Source organism: Triturus cristatus, chromosome 11 (genome assembly GCF_964204655.1).
Source record: "Triturus cristatus chromosome 11, aTriCri1.1, whole genome shotgun sequence".
Taxonomy (NCBI): Eukaryota; Metazoa; Chordata; class Amphibia; order Caudata; family Salamandridae; genus Triturus; species Triturus cristatus.
In genome coordinates this window covers 54,471,809-54,490,627 of record NC_140594.1, presented here as the reverse complement: position 1 = coordinate 54,490,627, position 18,819 = coordinate 54,471,809, and the positions used below count along the sequence as shown (strand labels likewise).

The 18,819-nt window shown below is 51.9% G+C and overlaps 1 protein-coding gene across 1 annotated transcript; it reads left to right on the top strand.

Moving 5' to 3' along the window:
- The first annotated feature begins 16,380 nt into the window (after positions 1-16,380).
- Positions 16,381-17,919, top strand: LOC146783215 (endogenous retrovirus group FC1 member 1 Env polyprotein-like). Its single transcript, XM_085634578.1, has one exon. The coding sequence runs from the start codon at positions 16,381-16,383 to the stop codon at positions 17,917-17,919; it is 1,539 nt and encodes a 512-aa protein (XP_085490704.1).
- Positions 17,920-18,819: the final 900 nt, after the last annotated feature.

Genomic DNA, 18,819 nt, shown 5'->3' with positions numbered 1-18,819 from the left:
ACCAGAACATGCTGATTCGATGCTCAGAGCTTTGTTTGTAATGTGGGGCTAGCACATGCTGCTTCGATGCGCAGAGCTGTGGTTATACTGTGGGACCAGAACATTCTGCTTCGATGCGCAGAGCTTTGTTTGTAATGTGGGGCTAGCACATGCTGCTTCGATGCGCAGAGCTGTGGTTATACTGTGGGACCAGAACATGCTGCTTCGATGAGCAGAGCTGTGGTTATTCTGTGGGACCAGGACATGCTGCTTCGATGCGCAGAGCTTTGTTTGTAATGTGGGGCTAGCACATGCTGCTTCGATGCGCAGAGCTGTGGTTATACTGTGGGACCAGAACATGCTGCTTCGATGAGCAGAGCTGTGGTTATTCTGTGGGACCAGGACATGCTGATGTGCAGGCCTGTGGTTATTCTGTGGGACGAGAGCATGCTGCTTCGATGCGCAGAGCTTTGTTTGTAATGTGGGGCTAGCAAATGCTGCTTCAATGCGCAGAGCTCCATTAGTTATAATGTGGGGCCATCACATGTTGCTTCGATGCGCAGAGCTGTGGTTATACTGTGGGACCAGGACATGCTGCTTCGATGAGCAGAGCTGTGGTTATAGTTTGGGGCCTTTTGCTGCACAGAGCAGGGATTGTATTTTAGTCAGGAATTCTGACCCTAGCTGTGGTAGTACTGTTGAGCCACTCTGTACTGCTTTGATGTGGGTGACTGTGGTTATACTGTGGAACCGGGACATGCTGCTTCGATGCACAGAACTGTGGGTATACTATGGAATCCGGACATGATGTTTCTTTTTTTTGTGGAAAATGTATTAATTAAATTTTGTCCAAAAATGACCATGTTAGCGGACACTATTTACACAGATACATTTCTGTCATAAAGTAGTTGCCACCATACATATATACATCAAAACATAATACAGTGCAAAGGTATTGTTTTCCCCCAAGGGATGGGGTACCAAATGACTCAGTAAATAACCTACAATGTCCGTGCGATCTTTGCCACATCTATCAACAATATGTATAGTAATTTATTACCATATCTCAAACCAAAGGATTCCTTCTGAACGCTAACATGAAAGTAAACTTAACTAAAATGCCTAAAAAAACAATAACTGCCAGGAGTCTATGTGGTTCAATTGTGTAAAAGGAATCAAATGTCGACAATGTATTGGAAGGTGGGGGGGATCGGGGAGGGGATCAGCCCTGTCCGCAGTTCAGAGCAAGTGGGGCGTAGCGTCTGGGGCAGCCTCCATGTGTGTACCTACTCTTCAGTCTCTGTCCCATCTCCCCGGGGGTCCTGGTCTAATCCATGCCGTGTTTTCCACGACCTGCCGATATCACCCCACGGCTCCGCGAACGGTTTATGCCGTTTAGTAATCTTATCTTCAGAAATTAGTGCCCGTTCCTCCGCTCTGACCCAGCAGGTGACATCTGCTTCCCATGTGGTAACCAGAGGCGGTGTCTTAGCTTTCCAATGGAGCGCAATCCTCCTCTTGGCCAGGAAGCAGGCCATATCCACAAACCTGTGCCCCAACTTGTGGGATTTGGGTCTCAGAAAGAGGCCCAAAAGACAGACCTCCAGGCCGCATGGCTAAGTGTGAGACCACACTTTATTGACCAGATCTACAATCTTGTTCCAATAATTAGAGAGCATCAGACAGGACCAGATCACATGGTCAAAGTCTGCATCCCCCAATAGACACCTAGCGCAGGCCTGATCATCTCTATTGTAAACCACGTTTAACCGATGCGGTGTGAGGTAAGTTCTATGGAGGATGTTGAACTGAAGGGCCTTAAAGGCCGCATTCCTTGAGACCTTTTTCGGGCTTGCTCGGACTCTCTGTCATTCCTTATCCATCAATGGTCGCGACAACAGTCCTTCCCACCTGTCCCGTAGATCTGGCAACGTCCTAGGCACCTGTTCTCTTATGGCCAAATAAAGCCAGCGCAACAGGTGTCCCGTGGAACCCAGAGTCACCACCACTTCCAGGGCCGGGTGTGTATCCGGCTCGCCAGTGGCAGCACCCCAAAGTTCCGACACTACCCCTCGGAGCTTATGATAGTTTAAGAATTGACCCGGGGGAAGTTCATGATATGTAAGAAAATAAGCCAACGGGAGCCACACCTTGTCTCTGTAGCAGTCGCCCACCGTACACACTCCCGCCTCTTCCCAACCCTGCAAGTGTCGCTGCGTAAGGGGAGGGCCCAGCCCCGCCTGAGGAATGCCCACAAGCTGGAGGCCCGGGGCGTAAAGCTGTCTCCCCGGGAGCGGGCCACACACCTGTCCCAGCACTTCACTGCCACCGAAAGCAGCATTCCCATATTTAGTATCTTCTGGCGAAGGTCAAGAATCCTGGGTAGTAACTTTGTATACAATGCCCCGCGGGAAGGGAGAGCGTACTTAAATCTCTGCCATCTTACCATCTTGCCAACCATTGGAGTTGGGCCGCCAGGTAGTACGCCTCGAAATCTGGGGCCCCTAAAACTCCTTCGGTAAGTGGGAGACGTAGGGTCTGCAGTGACACTATTACGGCCGCCACCCCATATGAGATCTCTAAGAAGCCCGTCCAACATCCTAAAGCACGATTTTGGTATTAATACTGGGAGATTAACAAAATAATACAATAGGCGGGGGAGAACAATCATTTTCGATAGCACCAGCCGAGCCATAAGTGGCAACTTGAGGGCGCGCCAAAAGGCCACCTGCGATCGCAAAGCCCTCAGGGTGCCTCCAAGGTTTCCGTCGAACAGGTCTGCCTGTGTGTGGTAGATCTGTATCCCCAGATATTTAACAGATACAGGTGCCCATGCCAGGGTAGCCGGTAGGCTCAGTGGTCTAGGCATGGTGTGGTGCAGCGGGAACACAAATGTTTTTTTCCCGTTCACCCGTAGGCCTGAGAGCACGGCAAACTCATCCAGGATGACCAGCACTTGAAGGACTCCCGAAGTCCCGTCCCGCAAATAGATCAGCACGTCATCCGCGTAGAGCGAAATGATATGGGGATTCCCATTGAGAGTCGCCCCCAAATCCCTCGCATTCCCTCTGCATTCTCGCTGCCAAAGGCTCCATGGCAAGAGAGAAAATCAGAAGTGACAAGGGGCACCCCTGCCGGGTCCCCCTATAAATGGGATAGGATGCCGAGATCGTGGTCCCTGTTCGCACATGTGCCGTGGGGTTACCATAGCGCAGTCGGATCCACTGCAACCACCAATCCCCCAGCTGCAAGATGCCCATGACCACAAATAAAAAGTTCTAATGGACGGAGTCGAAGGCTTTTTCCAAATCACTCGCCACTACTACTGCATCAGGATAGTCTTGCAATCTTCTAAGATTACCGGATGTGGACCGTGATGGGATAAAACCGCTCTGTTCTGCTTGCACCAGTCGGTACATGTGGGGTAGGAGTCTCAGAGCCAATACTTTACTTAACATTTTTTAATCCATATTTAACATGGACAGTGGCATAAATTCCGTTAAACTAGGATGGGTCAATTTAGATTTAAGCAGTGGGATCACTAACGCTTACCAGAGTGAGGGTGGTAGGCACACATCGCGGAGGGCGGCGGCATACATATGTTCCAATTGCGGGGCCAGATTGTCCATATAGGGACTATAATATTCGGCTGGGAGGCCATCCGGCCCAGGTGTTTTACCTCTAGCCATTTCTCTAATAGCTGCCCTAATCTCTCCCGCCTTGATAGGTGAGGCTAGCTTGTCCTGGGCATCTTGGTCCAATTGTACCAGTCGTTTCTCGTCTAAATAGGCCTGTAACTCTTCCCCCTGGGACGGCCCTGGAGGACCGTACAGGGACTCATAGTAGGCCCTAAATGCGTCATTGATTGACCTTGGGGAGGAGAGAACTTGACCCCGAAAATCTGTGACACTCACTATGGGTGAACCTCTACTCTCGGGTCTGATTAACCAAGCCAGTAGTCTCCCAGCCCTGCCCCACTCTGTGTGCAGTGTGGCCTGATACTGTTTAAAATCGAGGGCTCTCATTCTGTCACAGGTATCACTGTATAGGCTCTTCACTTCTGCTAATTTCTCCAGGTTTTGAACCGTCCCTGCAGTTTCCCTATCTAGGGTCAGGATTTGGGCCTCTAAGTCCCTCAAATCCTGAGTGACCAGTTGCCTAGTGTCAACAGTCTTGGCCAGGCAATGCCCCTGTGTCACTACTTTAAATGCCTCCCATTCTACCAGCGGAGCTTTGGCGGTTCCTGATTGATGGAGAAATAGTCAGTTAAGGCCTCGGAAAGACCCTGATGGAACCCATCGTCGTCTAGCAGCGACGGGTCCAGCCGCCAACTTGGGATCGGGGCTCTCTCCAGGACCGGAACGAACCCCACGAGTAAAGGGCTATGATCAGAAAGGGATCTGCCGAGATACTCAGCGCCGGGCATCATGGGTGACAAAGAGGCAGAACAAAAGAACATGTCCAGGCGTGTATGCAGGTCATAAAGATGTGAATAATAGGAATATTCTCTGTGCCCATCATTATGTAATCGCCACACCTCATGAAGGTCCCAACCCGTGGCCCAGGCTCTGAATCCCTTAGCAGTGGCAGCCGCTGTAGTACCCCGCAAAGGAGGGGTGGATCTATCCCGCTGAATATCAAAAACGCAGTTAAATTCACCTCCCAGTAGTAAGGTCTCGTGGGAAAACCCCACCAACACCCCAGACAGCCGATCCAGAAAGGGAAGCTGCTCTCGGTTAGGGCCGTACACACTGCCCAATGTGATCTCCCTGCCCTTCAAAGTGGCCGCGACCACTATATACCTCCCATCAGGGTCTAGTACTTTCCTGGTAAGCTGGAAGGGCACCCCCGGACTAATCCATCTCAGCACTCCCCGGGAGAAGGCCTATTATGTCGTAGCAAAGAGTTGGCCTCGCCATCTACGCCTCAGGCGAGCAACCTCCACTTCAGTGAGATGGGTCTCCTGCAGAAAAATCACTTGTGCCCCCTTCTCTTGATATATTTAAAAACCTTATAACGCTTAGCTGGTGACCACATGCCCCTAATGTTCCAGGTCATAATCCTAATCCCATCAGGGCTACCTGCGGATGCAGCCATCATTCCTGCTTGCATAACCCCCATCCCCTCCACCACCCATCCCCCTCCTGCACAGAAACCACCGTCCTGGCATAGAACAACAAATCCCCTCAAAACATCTCCCCTTCCCAAGAGCGGACTGACAACGGTCAGCTGCCCAAACACACAAGCAAATCGCATAGTGAAAACTCACACCAAGTCGGGAAGATCCAAGGCTAACTGCACTAGGATCTGAGAGGGGCGCAGCGTGTCAGGGAACCCAACAAATCTTCCGAAAAACTATCTTCAGATAGCAGCAGCTGTAATAGGACCGTTCCAACCCGTACCCGGGAGCGCCCGCCCAGAGATCCCCCCCTCCCCCTTTGTCACCCTCAACATCTAGCAAGAACCCGAGTGCTCACAAGAAGTAATCCCGCCCAGATAGATCGTAAAGGATATAAAACAACGATACAAACAGGCAGTGGAGAGGAAGCATGGAGAAAATCTTCCCTCATTCTCCAAGACTTCCAGTCCTACATATCATTTGAAAGCTGTGGAGTCACTATGGTCAAGGTGCCGCTGGTGGTCCGGGAGGCATCCAAATCCGTTTCTTCCTCACCATATTTTGCTTCTGAGTCTGTCCCTGCAGAGGAGGCCCCAGATCGCACCATGAGGGAGACAGCTTCTAGCACTGCAGCTCTCTCCATCACCGTCTGAGACAGACTCGGCGTCTTGAGTTCCGTTTTCTTTCAGCGTTTCCGCAATCGCCTCCCAGGCGTTCCACCCCAGACGGTCGCCTCTCCAGTCGAGGCTGTAAAGGGCCCCCCGCGTGGCAGGACTCAACGCAGTCCCAGGCTGCTTTTGGATCCTCGCAGAAGTGGGTCGTCCCATCGAGCATGATCTTGAGCCGGGCCGGAAACATCAGCGAGTATTGTGCCCCCTCTTCCCGCAAAGCTTTTTTAACTTCTAGGAAGGAGGAGCTGCGCCACTGGACCTCCAACGTGTAATCTGGGAACAGCGTGACTCTACTGTTCTCGACGAGAAAAGGACCAGCCTCCCGAGCCCTCCTGAGTATCAAATCTCTGTCCCAGAATTGGAGCAGCCGGGCCACCACAGCACGAGGCGGTCGGCCAGGCGCTGGTGGTCGGGCAGGCACACGGTGGGCCCTTCCAGAGTGTAGAATGGGGAAAGGCCGAGAAGCGCTACAACATCCCTCAGCCATGTTTCCAGATAACCGACCATGTCTTGTCCTTCCAACCCTTCCCGGAAGACCCACCACTCACATGTTGTTTCGGCGATTGCGCCCTTCTGCATCCTCCGCCCGTTTCTCCAGTTGACCGACCCTGTTGGTCAGCCCGCCCACTTGTGCCGACAGAGCTTGCGTGGCCGGCGCTAGCACCTCCAGGGATGATTCTGTCAGTTTCACCCGCTCAGAGAGTTTAGCATGCTCGGCGCGCAACAAACCAAGGCCAGCCGCCACCGTGCTAATGTCCTGATGTAGGGTCGCCTTGGTGTCTGCTATAGCCTCGAGAATTTTGGCCAGTTGTTGATGAGCCGGCACCTCCGCCTGCTCATCTCCAGTGTCCTTTGCAGCTGAGTCCATCTTGCCATCCTCCGGGTCCGGGGGGGGGGGACAGATCTGCTATCCCAGCGGCTTCCCCATGGCTGGAACCCCCCTTTCCTCCACCTGAGCCCATATTCGTCGGGACTTGGGTGGGCAGGAAACTGTTGCTTGCCCTGCTGGTACCCACCACTCCAGGGTTGTACACCGTCCGGCAGGTCTCCCTGGCACCCTTCCGTGATTCACAGTTTAGTCCAGAGCCCAGTATAGGCCGCTCCACGCACTGTTCAGGGCCAACGATAATGGGGACAGGCCACCTTCAGTCACTGCTAGGGAGTTCACTTGGTGTCCACACAGCATCAAAAGAGGGAGCCCACCTGCACCATCCCTCAAGCACCTTCACCGGCACCACCCTTCCATGCAGTGCGGGCGGCACACCGGGTTCGAAGGACCGCTACCAGGGCTGTCCGCTAACACAGTCCGTCTCCAGGCGGGCGTGTACCGTGAGCCGTCGCACCTCAATGGTGGGCCAATGCAGGGAACCAGTGCCGAGTCACGAGTGCCCCAGCAGCGCGCCGCCGACTCCACAACGGCGTCAGCTCTACAGTTCATGTCCATGTCTCTTTCTCGGGGTCCCGCCGGTAGCACCCTCCTTTGCAGTGCAGCAACACCAGGAGCTCTGATTCGGCCACCACATAGGGAGCGCCGCACACCAGTCCGGAGGTCTGCTCACGGAGCCTGCCCAACCACCGCAGATGCCTCACAGCGTGGTTTTCTTGTTCACGGGTCCAGTAGCGGTCCGTGGAGGGAGTTCGGTGGGGCAGTGAGGCGGGCGGGGGAGGGGCATGGTAGGGAAATGTAAACACCGGAATATGGATGAACGGAGGTAAGTACACATTTAAATAAATAAAACAAATTCCTTTAGGCGCGCTGCATTGCAAAATGCGATGCAGCGCACGCAACAAAATTTGTTTTATTTATTTAAATGTGTACTTACCTCCGTTCATCCATATTCCGGTGTTTACATTGCCCCACTCTGCCCTTCCACCGCCCCACCTCACTGCCCCACCGAACTCCCTCCACAGACCGCTACTGCACGGGTCGGTCTTCTGCCATCAGTGACGACCCGCCTCCGCCCGGGCCAACAACCCCCGACTCAGGGACTCGTCCGCGTACTCAGCACTGGGCTACGCATCAACAACAGAAGCCGCCATCTTGGGACCAACCCAGCCCATCCGCTTCTTCACCACAGCGACCGTACAGCGATACAACAGGGGCGTCCCAGAGGGATATTCAGTGGTCTCGCAGGGGCAGGTCGTCCTCGTGTACCCCCTGGTCTGATCGGGATCACCTTTTTAAGTCGGAGAAATGGCTAGGCTTGTGCAGAGCTCAAGGCTCACGCGTCCGCCATCTCCGGCTCCCAAGCCACACCCCCCGGTCATGCTGTTTCGATTGCAGAGTTGTGGATATACTGTAGGACCAGGACATGCTGCTTCAATGCACAGAGATGTGGTTATACTGTGGGACCAGGACTTGCTGCTTCAATGCGCAGAGCTGTGGGTATTCTGTGGGACCAGGACTTGCTGCTTCAATGTGCAGAGCTGTGGTTATTTTGTGGGACCAGGACTTGCTGTTTTGATGCACAGAGCTGTGGTTATACTGTGGGACCAGGACTTGCTGTTTTGATGCACAGAGCTGTGGTTATTCTGTGGAACCAGGACATGCTGTTTGGATGCACAGAGCTGTAATTATTCTGTGGGACCAGGACATGCTGCTTCGATGCGCAGAGCTGTGGTTATACTCTGGGTTCTTTTGCTGCACAGAACCGAGTTGTATTTTAGATCAAGAGACTGACCATAGCTCGGTTGGTACTGTTGAGCCGGGCTATACTGCTTTGATGTGGAGGGCTGTTGTTAGGGGGGAAGAATTGCCTCCACCGACAGTGTTTGCATTGTTTTGCCCACTACATGCGGAGCACGGAGTTCCAAAAAACTCAGCGAAGTGATACGGAGCGGAGTTTTTTTCTCTCGAGTGGCTTGCCAGCGTTAAGTTGGTGAGTGCTTGCGAGAAGAAATTGTGCGCTAGACCTTCTCCCGGCGAGATTTCTCAATGAGGGCGGTCGCAGCAGATTGCAACTGCTCACTTTGAGAAATCTGCCACTCGCGTTGAGGAAGCTGCCACTCGAGGAGGATGTCTACTCGAGTGGAAGAAAGCAGCAGCGCCCTCCTGGTGTGACACGTAGTGCTGCTTGCGCTTTCAGAGCATTGAGTAATTTCCAGCGCTAAAAACCAGTGCGAGCCGCACGACTTAACAGGCCCCGCCGCTGGTGGAACTCCGCGGAGCACGCCGGAGTTTTTAGGGCACTTCACAGTGTTCCACGGAGTAAACTTCTGCGAACTCCACCCAGACATGCTGATGTGCAGGCCTGTGGTTGTCGTGTGGGTCCAGGACATGCTGATATGCAGCCCTGGGGTTGTCGTGTTGTTGAAATTTAGTTCGTAACTGAACATTATCTGCGCCATCTTGCCTCTTCCCCAGCACCGCACGCAAGAACACACGGCAGCCATTTTAGGCACCATGGCCTCTCTCCCCGCTCATTGCCGATCGCCAGCGCGTCCCTCTGGCGCTGCGAACATCCCCCACGCGCTGACCACCCCCCCGCTCTCTCAATGCATGGGCCATAAAACCTCTCCTCCTGCGCGACCCTGCCATGGAACCACATCCCGTGCCTGACCAACACCTCCCTTCATCCCTTACATGGTCACACATCCGTTTGATAACCCCCTTCCTCTGCGCCCAATTGTCCGAGCCGATCCCAGGCCATCACCTAGCCCTGCGGATGCAGTTTATTGCCCCCACTGTAAGGGAAACACCTCTCTTCAAAGGGATTACAGTTGATCAAGGCCCCCACCCCATGAGACCCGACCAGTCGCACACATCCCCGGGAATTGGCGGAATGTCCAGCTGTGTGATAGCCATCTCCTACTGTGGGTGGGGTGGGGACTTCTACTGTAGCTATGTGTGGGAGCGGACCTGAGGCGGGGACTCCGAGGATGTCCTTTCATGTATCAAAGCAATCTCAGGAATGTGCCATGTATAATAAACCTGCAATAAAGTAATAAAAGTGTGTATAAGAGACCAGGTCTCAGAGATGCAGGTAGAGCACCTCGAAACGATACCTTGCTGTCCGATCTGATGTGTTCTGCTCCGATGGAATAAAAACTTTGTTTCCTGCCTTCCAGTCTCCGGCGCCTGCCTCTTTGTTTGTTAATTATCGAATGGTATAAGAGGCGATTACCGCCGGGCAATACTTGAAGGTTATCGACTGAAACTGCCCCTACCTTTTTCACAATTGGCGCCCAATGTGGGGCCCATCAGCGACACGTGGATCCAGCGGGAGAGGTCCTGACGACAGAGTGAACGACTGCAACGATCGGGAAGAGCTCCTGCCCGATAGACCCTCGTCTGGCAGCCGATCATCCGAACTTCACTGGTTCCGAGCAGACCTCTCTCTCGAGTGATCTACGGTCCTGACTGGGAACCATCAGGAGTGCCGCGGCAATAACGGAGAGTAGAGGACGATCGGGCGCTGGAGGCAGAAGACGAGAAACTGTCCATGCGGTCCGGGTAAGGTCGTGTAACACGACTAATTGCGAAATGATTGATTGATTGATTGAAAATACTAGTATTGCTTATTTGGTTGTTCTTTGAGTTATTCGCTGCCTGCAAACGGGGAAGAGTAGAAATACTCCCTCTCCCTTTGCAGATAGTGAAGGGTAGGTAAAGCGGACCTTTGTCCCCCTTTGTAATCTGTCGTGCCTATTTTTCTCCCCACTGATTGATTGTCCGAACATTGATTGTTTGAAGAATAGTTCTTTTTGAGATATTCTCTGTTTGCAAATAACGTAGAATAGAAATATTCTGTCTAGTCTTTGCAAGTAGTGAAGGATAGGTAGTGCGGACCTTTGTCCCCCTTTGTAATCTGTCATGCCTATCTTCTCCCCACTGATTGGTAGTTAGTTCAGCCCGGACCGCTTATTAGAGATGAACTATCCAGCTCCACTGGAAGGCACCCCTAATAAGGACATGTTCACAAAATATGGACTAGTCGCCGTAGCCTATAGCAAACTATGGCATAAATATACAAAGAAGGACCCCGAAAGTCAGTGGCCACTGATAGGATCCTTTGATGATCATAAAATAGAAACGCTAGAAACAGCTCTTCGTAGTAATAAAACAACGCCCACCATGCTTGATAGTATCGGCATTAGGCCTGGGCGGTAAATTCCGTTCCGCTCGCGGAATTTGCGGAATTTGCGTAATTTCGCGTTCCGCGGAGAACGCGAAATTGCTCAAAAGTCTGCTTTCCGCGATTTCGCGAAATTTTTGCTTGTTCGCGTTCTCAAAATGCGTGTTCGCGAGATATTTCTCCCCGAGCACGCAAAAAAGCATCGCGAACAAGCAATTCCGCGTGTTCGCGGAATTTCTGCGTGTTCGCGGAGATTTTTTACCGTTTCGCGGAGATTTGCGTAACACAATTTCGCAAATTCCGCCCACCCCTAATCGGCATGTGGCGCAAAGAAGCAGCACAACGGAAAAAGAGAGAAGAGGTGAAAGCAGAAAAAGAATTACGAAATGCAGCTCACCTTGCCGCTAGAAAGTTAGAGGAAGAAATAAAAGAGAGAAAGGAAGCTAAACTAAAACAAGAGTCTGAAACATCAGGCCAGTGCCCTGTTAGGACCCCCTCTACGCTCTACCCTGAGTTACCTTCCAAACAACGAGCGAACGATGATTTACTATTAGGCCCCCCAATTAGGTGCCCCTCCATACGCACCCTCCCAACCTCTAGTACAGCACCCACAATCCTCGAACGCAAGTGGGAGTAGTGCCAGGGCCTTCGTCCTCACGGCCTCCGCGCCGGCCGAACCCCTTGTACTGAACACAACATTAGCGATAACATTAGATGACCCTGAGGCTAGAAAGAAGGATTCCGCCAGAATGAATCGGCTGACCAAAGGTGAACAAGCCGGAATCGATAAGGTAGTGAGAACAGTAGAACGGAAGGAAAGTGAGGAATATGTAACGGATATGCACAATTCATATGCCAATAGCCACAGACGACACTTTGTCGTGCGGTTTTGTTACCACACCCTAAATGCCTATGAGGATAAATACCAGGATAGGGGTCCTGAGGGCTTAGCGACTTTATATAGAAAAGTTGACATTGGTGATGAGGGAGAGGGCGATGTGACGGACCTCTTCACGCGTACGCTCTAAGTCTTCCGCCACCTCATAGAACAAAGACAGAAAGCCAAAACAGAAACACCCGTAGCGTCTGAACCCCAGGCAGAAAAAACTGATACCATGATGCCCATCAAGGAAGCCGCTCCCTACTGGGTCCCCCCACGAGGTCAGGGAACACACGATGACATCAACCACCAAGATGCGAAGGGGAGGGTTGTGTATAACTGGGTCTATCAGCCATGGGACCGACAAGACATCCCGACTTTTAGAAAGTCCCTACCCGATTTGAGAAAGAACCCGACTGCCTTTTACACTGAACTAGGCACAGCCTTAGGTTCAACAATAACGACCCTAGCGGACATCGATTTGTTTTTCGGGTTATGTCTGCCGGCTGATGTGTGGAAGCAAATCCGGAAAGTCGACCACTTTGAGCAGTTCGGATATACCTGGGTACAACTCGATGCCATAGATAAACAACGAGACCCTGGGCAGAAACCCTTAAAGGCCATATTAGAACTCCCAGACAAGATTGTCCAGAAATTAAAGACCCTGATCCCAGAAAGGAAGGTAGACTGGTCGATAGTAACGGCTTGCCGCCAGAAGCCCCAGGAAGACGTATCAGAATACTTCTCACGATTCGAGACAGTGTTCTCCGATTATAGTGGCCAGGACATGACCACTGCAACCGGACATCACCTTTTTGTCCAGAATTATGTGAAGGGTCTGTCACAGGAAGTCTCTCAGAAACTACAGACTAGTGAGAGTAGTTGGGCGGCCTCCAAACCCGCGGCTATCCTTCAGATGGCCCAGTACTATGAACACCAAAAGAACGAGAACGATAGGGCGTCCGAGAGAAAGAAAAAGGACCTGAAGGAAAGAGTAATGATCGCACAGTTGCAAGGGGTGACCATAGGAAGGGAACCTTCCAAGGGAAATTATCAGACGACTGCTCCTAGAAAACTACCCCCTAGAGACCATACACCCGCACCCTACGCTGGACGCAAGGACTTAGATGAGAATCAGTGTGCGTTCTGCAAAGGATTCGGACACTGGAAATCTCAGTGCCCGGTCCTTCTGGAAATGAACAAAAGTAGAGAAGCAAGAGACGTAGCGAATGGCCCCAGAAATAGAGGACAGGGACGAGGGTACACGAATGACACCAACAACGACAGGCCAGGCAGACCGAACACCTTTGACCGTCCCCGACAGAACCAGTGCCAACAGTCTGACTACGAGAACACCCATGACTTTGCATAGGGCCGCCAGGGGCAAGGGAGGGATCCAGTCGAGCTCCGTGTTGACCAGCAAGGTCCTTATGTCACTGCTAAGGTCCTGGGCACGAAGTCTCCATTCTTTGTTAGATACTGGGGCGACACGTAGTGCGTTATCTAAACGACTGATTCCAAGGGCACCCTTGTCTGGCTCACATGTAACATCAATAGGTTTTGATGGAACGCCCTCCACTAAACCCCTTGTCCACACCGATCTCCTTTGATTTGGAAAATAACACCACTGACACGACATTTCTGCTCTCCTCCAACACCCCAGACACCATTATGAGTCTTGACTTGCTAAAACATTTCCGAGCTACCATTAGGTGTTCCCCAGACGGAGTTCGAGTCATACTGTACGATAACCCAAATCTGTTCAGGCCTTGTCTCACACGACGTATGTTCTCCATGACCGATGCTGACTTGTCCCTACTTGACACTTTACCCTCGTACCTATGGGCCAAAACCGACTCAGACGTAGGACGCATGGTGATCGACCCTGTACACATAACTGTCCGACAGGACGCAGTGCTCCCAAAACTTCCACAGTATCGGATATCGCCCGAGGGCGAGAAGGCATTAGTGAAGATTATCCAGTCCCTAGTCGATGCAGGAATGGTAGAAGAAGTAGTTAGTAATGTCTGCAACAGCCCTATCCTACCCATTGTAAAGAAGCAAGGCGAGGGAGATGAGAAAGCGTACCGCTTCATCGTTGACTTACGAGAAGTTAACAAAGTGGTTGTACCTCAGTACCCCGTAGTCTAAGATATCACCACCATTCTAACCCTGATTCCGTCCACTGCCACCACCTTTTCTGTTATCGATCTCAAGAACGCATTCTTCTCCATCCCCATCCACCCAGACAGCCGCTACCTCTTCGGCTTCACCTTAAAAGCCCGTTCGTACAGATTTTGTAGAGCACCCCAAGGCTACACTGAGAGTCCCAGCATCTATAGCCAGGCCCTCAAGAGACAGCTGGATGCTGTCCAGCTACCGGACGGAGTGGTGTTAATACAGTACGTCGATGATATTCTTTTTGTGGCCGACACCACTCCACTTGCAGTCACAGCCACCATCCAACTTCTCCACTTCCTCGCGGAGAACGGTCACAAGGTCTCCAGGAAGAAGTTGCAATTCTGCCAACCCCAAGTGACATACCTAGGCCACCTCCTGTCCAAAGACGGCAGGAAGCTTACGCCTGACCGAATTCAGACCATTCTGGAAACCCCCGTTCCCAAAACTCAGAAGCAAGTTCGATCTCTGGTAGGCCTCACCTCCTTCTGTCGACAGTGGTTGCCAAACTTAGCCTTATCGTAAAACCTCTGCTTTCCCTGCTGGCTAAAGATGTCCCCTTCCCACTCCCCTGGACCCCCGAATGCCAATCCTCCTTCAAAGAATTGCGAGATGCCCTTTGCTCAGCACCAGACCTAGGAACCCCAGACTACACTAAACCTTTCTCTCTCTTCACCCACGAAAGGGAGGGATGCGCGTTGTCTGTTCTAACTCAATCCATAGGCCCCAAGCAACGCCCTTGTGCCTACTTCTCCGCCACTCTTGACCCTGACCGCAAACATTTACACAGACAGCCAGTATGCCTTCGGGGTAGTTCATCATTTTGGGCTCTTATGGAAGGAGAGGTGATTCCTGACTTCTCATGGCACACCCATCCTGCATGGAGATCTAGTCTCCGCTCTGACCGAAGCAGTCCTCCTCCCCACACGGCTAGCTGTGATCAAGTGCCAGGCACACAAAAGGGTGACGGACATTATTGGACAGGGAAATGCGCTGGCTGACATCACTGCCCGAACCACAGCCGAGAATAGGACGACGACACGCATGTACGTGACCAGGTCACAAACTAAAAAATGGAAGGATGCTAGGGAAACCATTAGGGACATCCAATTGGCCAGCTCACCACACAAATTTACTGAATGGGCACGGGTGGGATTGAAAGACGATGAAGGCTGCTGGCGGACTAAAGACACGAACAAATGGTTGCTACCTGACTCGTACCTGATTCCCATACTGACCATGACACACTCCCCCGCACACATAGGATCTGCCCCCATGATCGAACTCATCTCCAAAGTTTGGCACAATGACAGAATCCCAGACTCAGCTAGACGCCTGGTTCAACAATGTCTGATATGTCTGCAACACAACCCTGGGAAAGGAACTGCTGTACCCCGGGGAGGGTTTGGGGTTCCTGATCATCCCTTTGAGGTCCTGCAAATGGACTACATCCAATTAGAAAGGTGCCAAAACCTGAAATACGTGCTTGTTGTTGTGTGCGCCTTTAGCAAGTGGGTGGAGGCCTATCCAACCCGCGACAACACTGCCATGACTACCGCAAAGGTACTACTGAAGGAATTCTTCCCTCGTTACGGCCTTTGTCGAATTTTGTGGAGCGACAACGGCCCCCACTTCGTAGCCGAAGTTATCCAACTCATCTTGAAAGGGTTGGGTGTAAAACAAAAATTTCATGCGGTCTTCCACCCCCAATCTGCAGGCTTGGTTGAGCGACATAATGCCACATTGAAGCTCAAACTAGCTAAGATAGTAGCCACCACGGGACTGAAATGGCCAGACGCTCTCCCACTGGCATTGCTATCAATGCGTTCCACCCCTACCAAACACCACTTGACCCCCTACGAAGTCGTCTTCGGGCGACCCATGAACCTCTGGACTGCACCGAAACCGACATCCATTCACGACGTCCCGGACGTCCTCATGTCTGACTATTTGTATAATCTGACTAAAACGTTGTCTGCTATCCATCAGCAGGTGCTGCAGGCCATCCCCGATGCTTCCGGGGGCCCCGGACACGACATCCAACCCGGGGATTTCGTCCTAGTGCGAAATTTCCAGCGCGCAAAGAGCCTGGAGCCCCGGTGGACGGGCCCCCTGCAAGTCTTGATCACCACCCGAACAGCCCTTCGAGTGGAGGGGAAGCGTAACTGGCTGCATGCACACCACTGCAAGAAGATATCCTCGACTCTGACAACAACTGAGAACATCACCACCCAAGAGGACAAAGACCGACCGTCCCTGAGCTGTTACCCTGATACAGAGACACTTGAATTGGCAAAATGTCCCGATTCCACTGTGCCATCCAAAGAAGGGTATAATCTGCGTCGAAAGGAGGGAACTTCGGCTAAGCAGACCACTGACTAAGTTAAATCTCAGAGCGGTAGCCTAAACACCACAAAGGCCTCCAAGAGAGAAACTAAACAAAGTCTGTGGTTCTGCCCGCTACCGAGTCCCTTGAAGATGATGGAAGCGCCCGATACGAAGCTGATGGAAGCAACCGGACGTCCGAAGATCCACTACAAAGACCCAAAGACTGACAAAATGCACAGCTCAAAGACTATTGCATTTTTCATCGCCCTTCTCTTTTGCCTCCTCCTCATGGCCACCTTCTGGATCGTGGAAGAGAGCGCACCCGCTCATAAGACATTGCTAACCACTGCTCAGCCTACCACCATGAAAGAACACCATCTGATCTCACTTTCACCCCAACTCCGAGAAAGGCGTAAAGAGTTCTGGAATAACTCTTTTGTGCAGTTGCTCCACCAACACAATCTTGCCGCTAATGCCACGAATTGCTGGATCTGTGGATTACTACCACATGCCACTGGACACTCTATCCCTTTCATCCCTTCGCCTTTCTCTGTCCATGGCTCCTGCCTCGCTTGGTTGATCCTCTTACAAGAGAGTTACAAGGATAATGCCACTTCCAGCAAAACTGTGTCGCACTTCTATCATGGGTTCTGGCTGAACAAAACAGGAAGAACTTCTGCTCCCTTTTGTCCTCTGAAATCAAACACCTCTTTTCATATGGACATCCCCGCCAAAGAACGAGTTGAAATGCAGGTGTTCAACAATCCGGCCAGACCCACCTTCTCTTACCTCTGGAAACGAACAGCCGCCACCCTAACAGTGGCCCTGTCTGTCGTCAACATCTCAGGTCTTGTATGCCTCGAAGGCCTGGGAACGCAGTTGGTGGGCAACAGTTCCTGCCTCATCACCCGAACATTGGACTCAGTTGATCCACCCTCTTTTGTTACCTCCCCAAATATGTACTTCGTCTGTGGTACTAAGGCCTACACCTGGCTTCCGAAAGGCTGGGGAGGCACCTGTTACATCGCTTTTATCCTTCCTCCGACCTATGTGGCTCCAGCAAAACACCACCGGCAGAAGCGTGCAAGAGACATTGAGCAAGCCGACTCCACCGGAGCACAGTTCCTGGATGCAGTAAAGGGACTTGTTCCACTTTGGGGTCCGATGGCGAACAGCCGTGCCATCCGACACTTGACCCAGGCAGTTGAGACAACAATGAACATTACAGCCGGCATCCTCACCAACAACACCGCCGAGCTTCAGGCCGTCCGCCTGGTGGCTCTTCAGAACCGCCTCGTTCTAGATGTGGTTCTGGCTGACCGTGGAGGAGCATGCCACATCATTGGATCCAGCTGTTGTACCTACGTACCGGATAACTCACCCTCAGTCTACAAAGCGATTGAACACCTCCACAGACTTTCCTCAGAGGTTCATCAGGAACAAGAAGGGTGGTCGTTTGGGAGCTGGTTCTGGGACACTATGAAAAGCTGGGGGTGGAGGTTGTTTACGTTTATCCTAATACCGATTGTGATACTATGTGGATGCTGCCTGGGTATTCAATGCTTGCCACCTCTATGTTCACTTTTTGCAAACTGCATCTGCCCTAAGACTTTGGACTTTAAAGCCGAATGCATGAAAGCTCTGTATGAGGTAGAAATACGTAATATTATGGGGATAGATCCGAACTAATAAGCTGGCGAGATATGTTAAAAGGGAGGACTGTTGAAATTTAGTTTGTAACTGAACATTATCTGCGCCATCTTGCCTCTTCCCCAGCACCGCACGCAAGAACACACGGCAGCCATTTTAGGCACCATGGCCTCTCTCCCCGCTCATTGCCGATCGCCAGCACGTCCCTCTGGTGCTGCGAACATCCCCCACGCGCTGACCACCCCCCCGCTCTCTCAATGCATGGGCCATAAAACCTCTCCTCCTGCGCGACCCTGCCATGGAACCACATCCCGTGCCTGACCAACACCTCCCTTCATCCCTTACATGGTCACACATCCGTTTGATAACCCCCTTCCTCTGCGCCCAATTGTCCGAGCCGATCCCAGGCAATCACCTAGCCCTGCGGATGCAGTTTATTGCCCCCACTGTAAGGGAAACACCTCTCTTCAAAGGGATTACAGTTGATCAAGGCCCCCACCCCATGAGACCCGACCAGTCGCACACATCCCCGGGAATTGGCGGAATGTCCAGCTGTGTGATAGCCATCTCCTACTGTGGGTGGGGTGGGGACTTCTACTGTAGCTATGTGTGGGAGCGGACCTGAGGCGGGGACTCCGAGGATGTCCTTTCATGTATCAAAGCAATCTCAGGAATGTGCCATGTATAATAAATCTGCAATAAAGTAATAAAAGCGTGTATAAGAGACCAGGTCTCAGAGATGCAGGTAGAGCACCTCGAAACGATACCTTGCTGTCCGATCTGATGTGTTCTGCTCCGACGGAATAAAAACTTTGTTTCCTGCCTTCCAGTCTCCGGCGCCTGCCTCTTTGTTTGTTAATTATCGAATGGTATAAGAGGCGATTACCGCCGGGCAATACTTGAAGGTTATCGACTGAAACTGCCCCTACCTTTTTCACA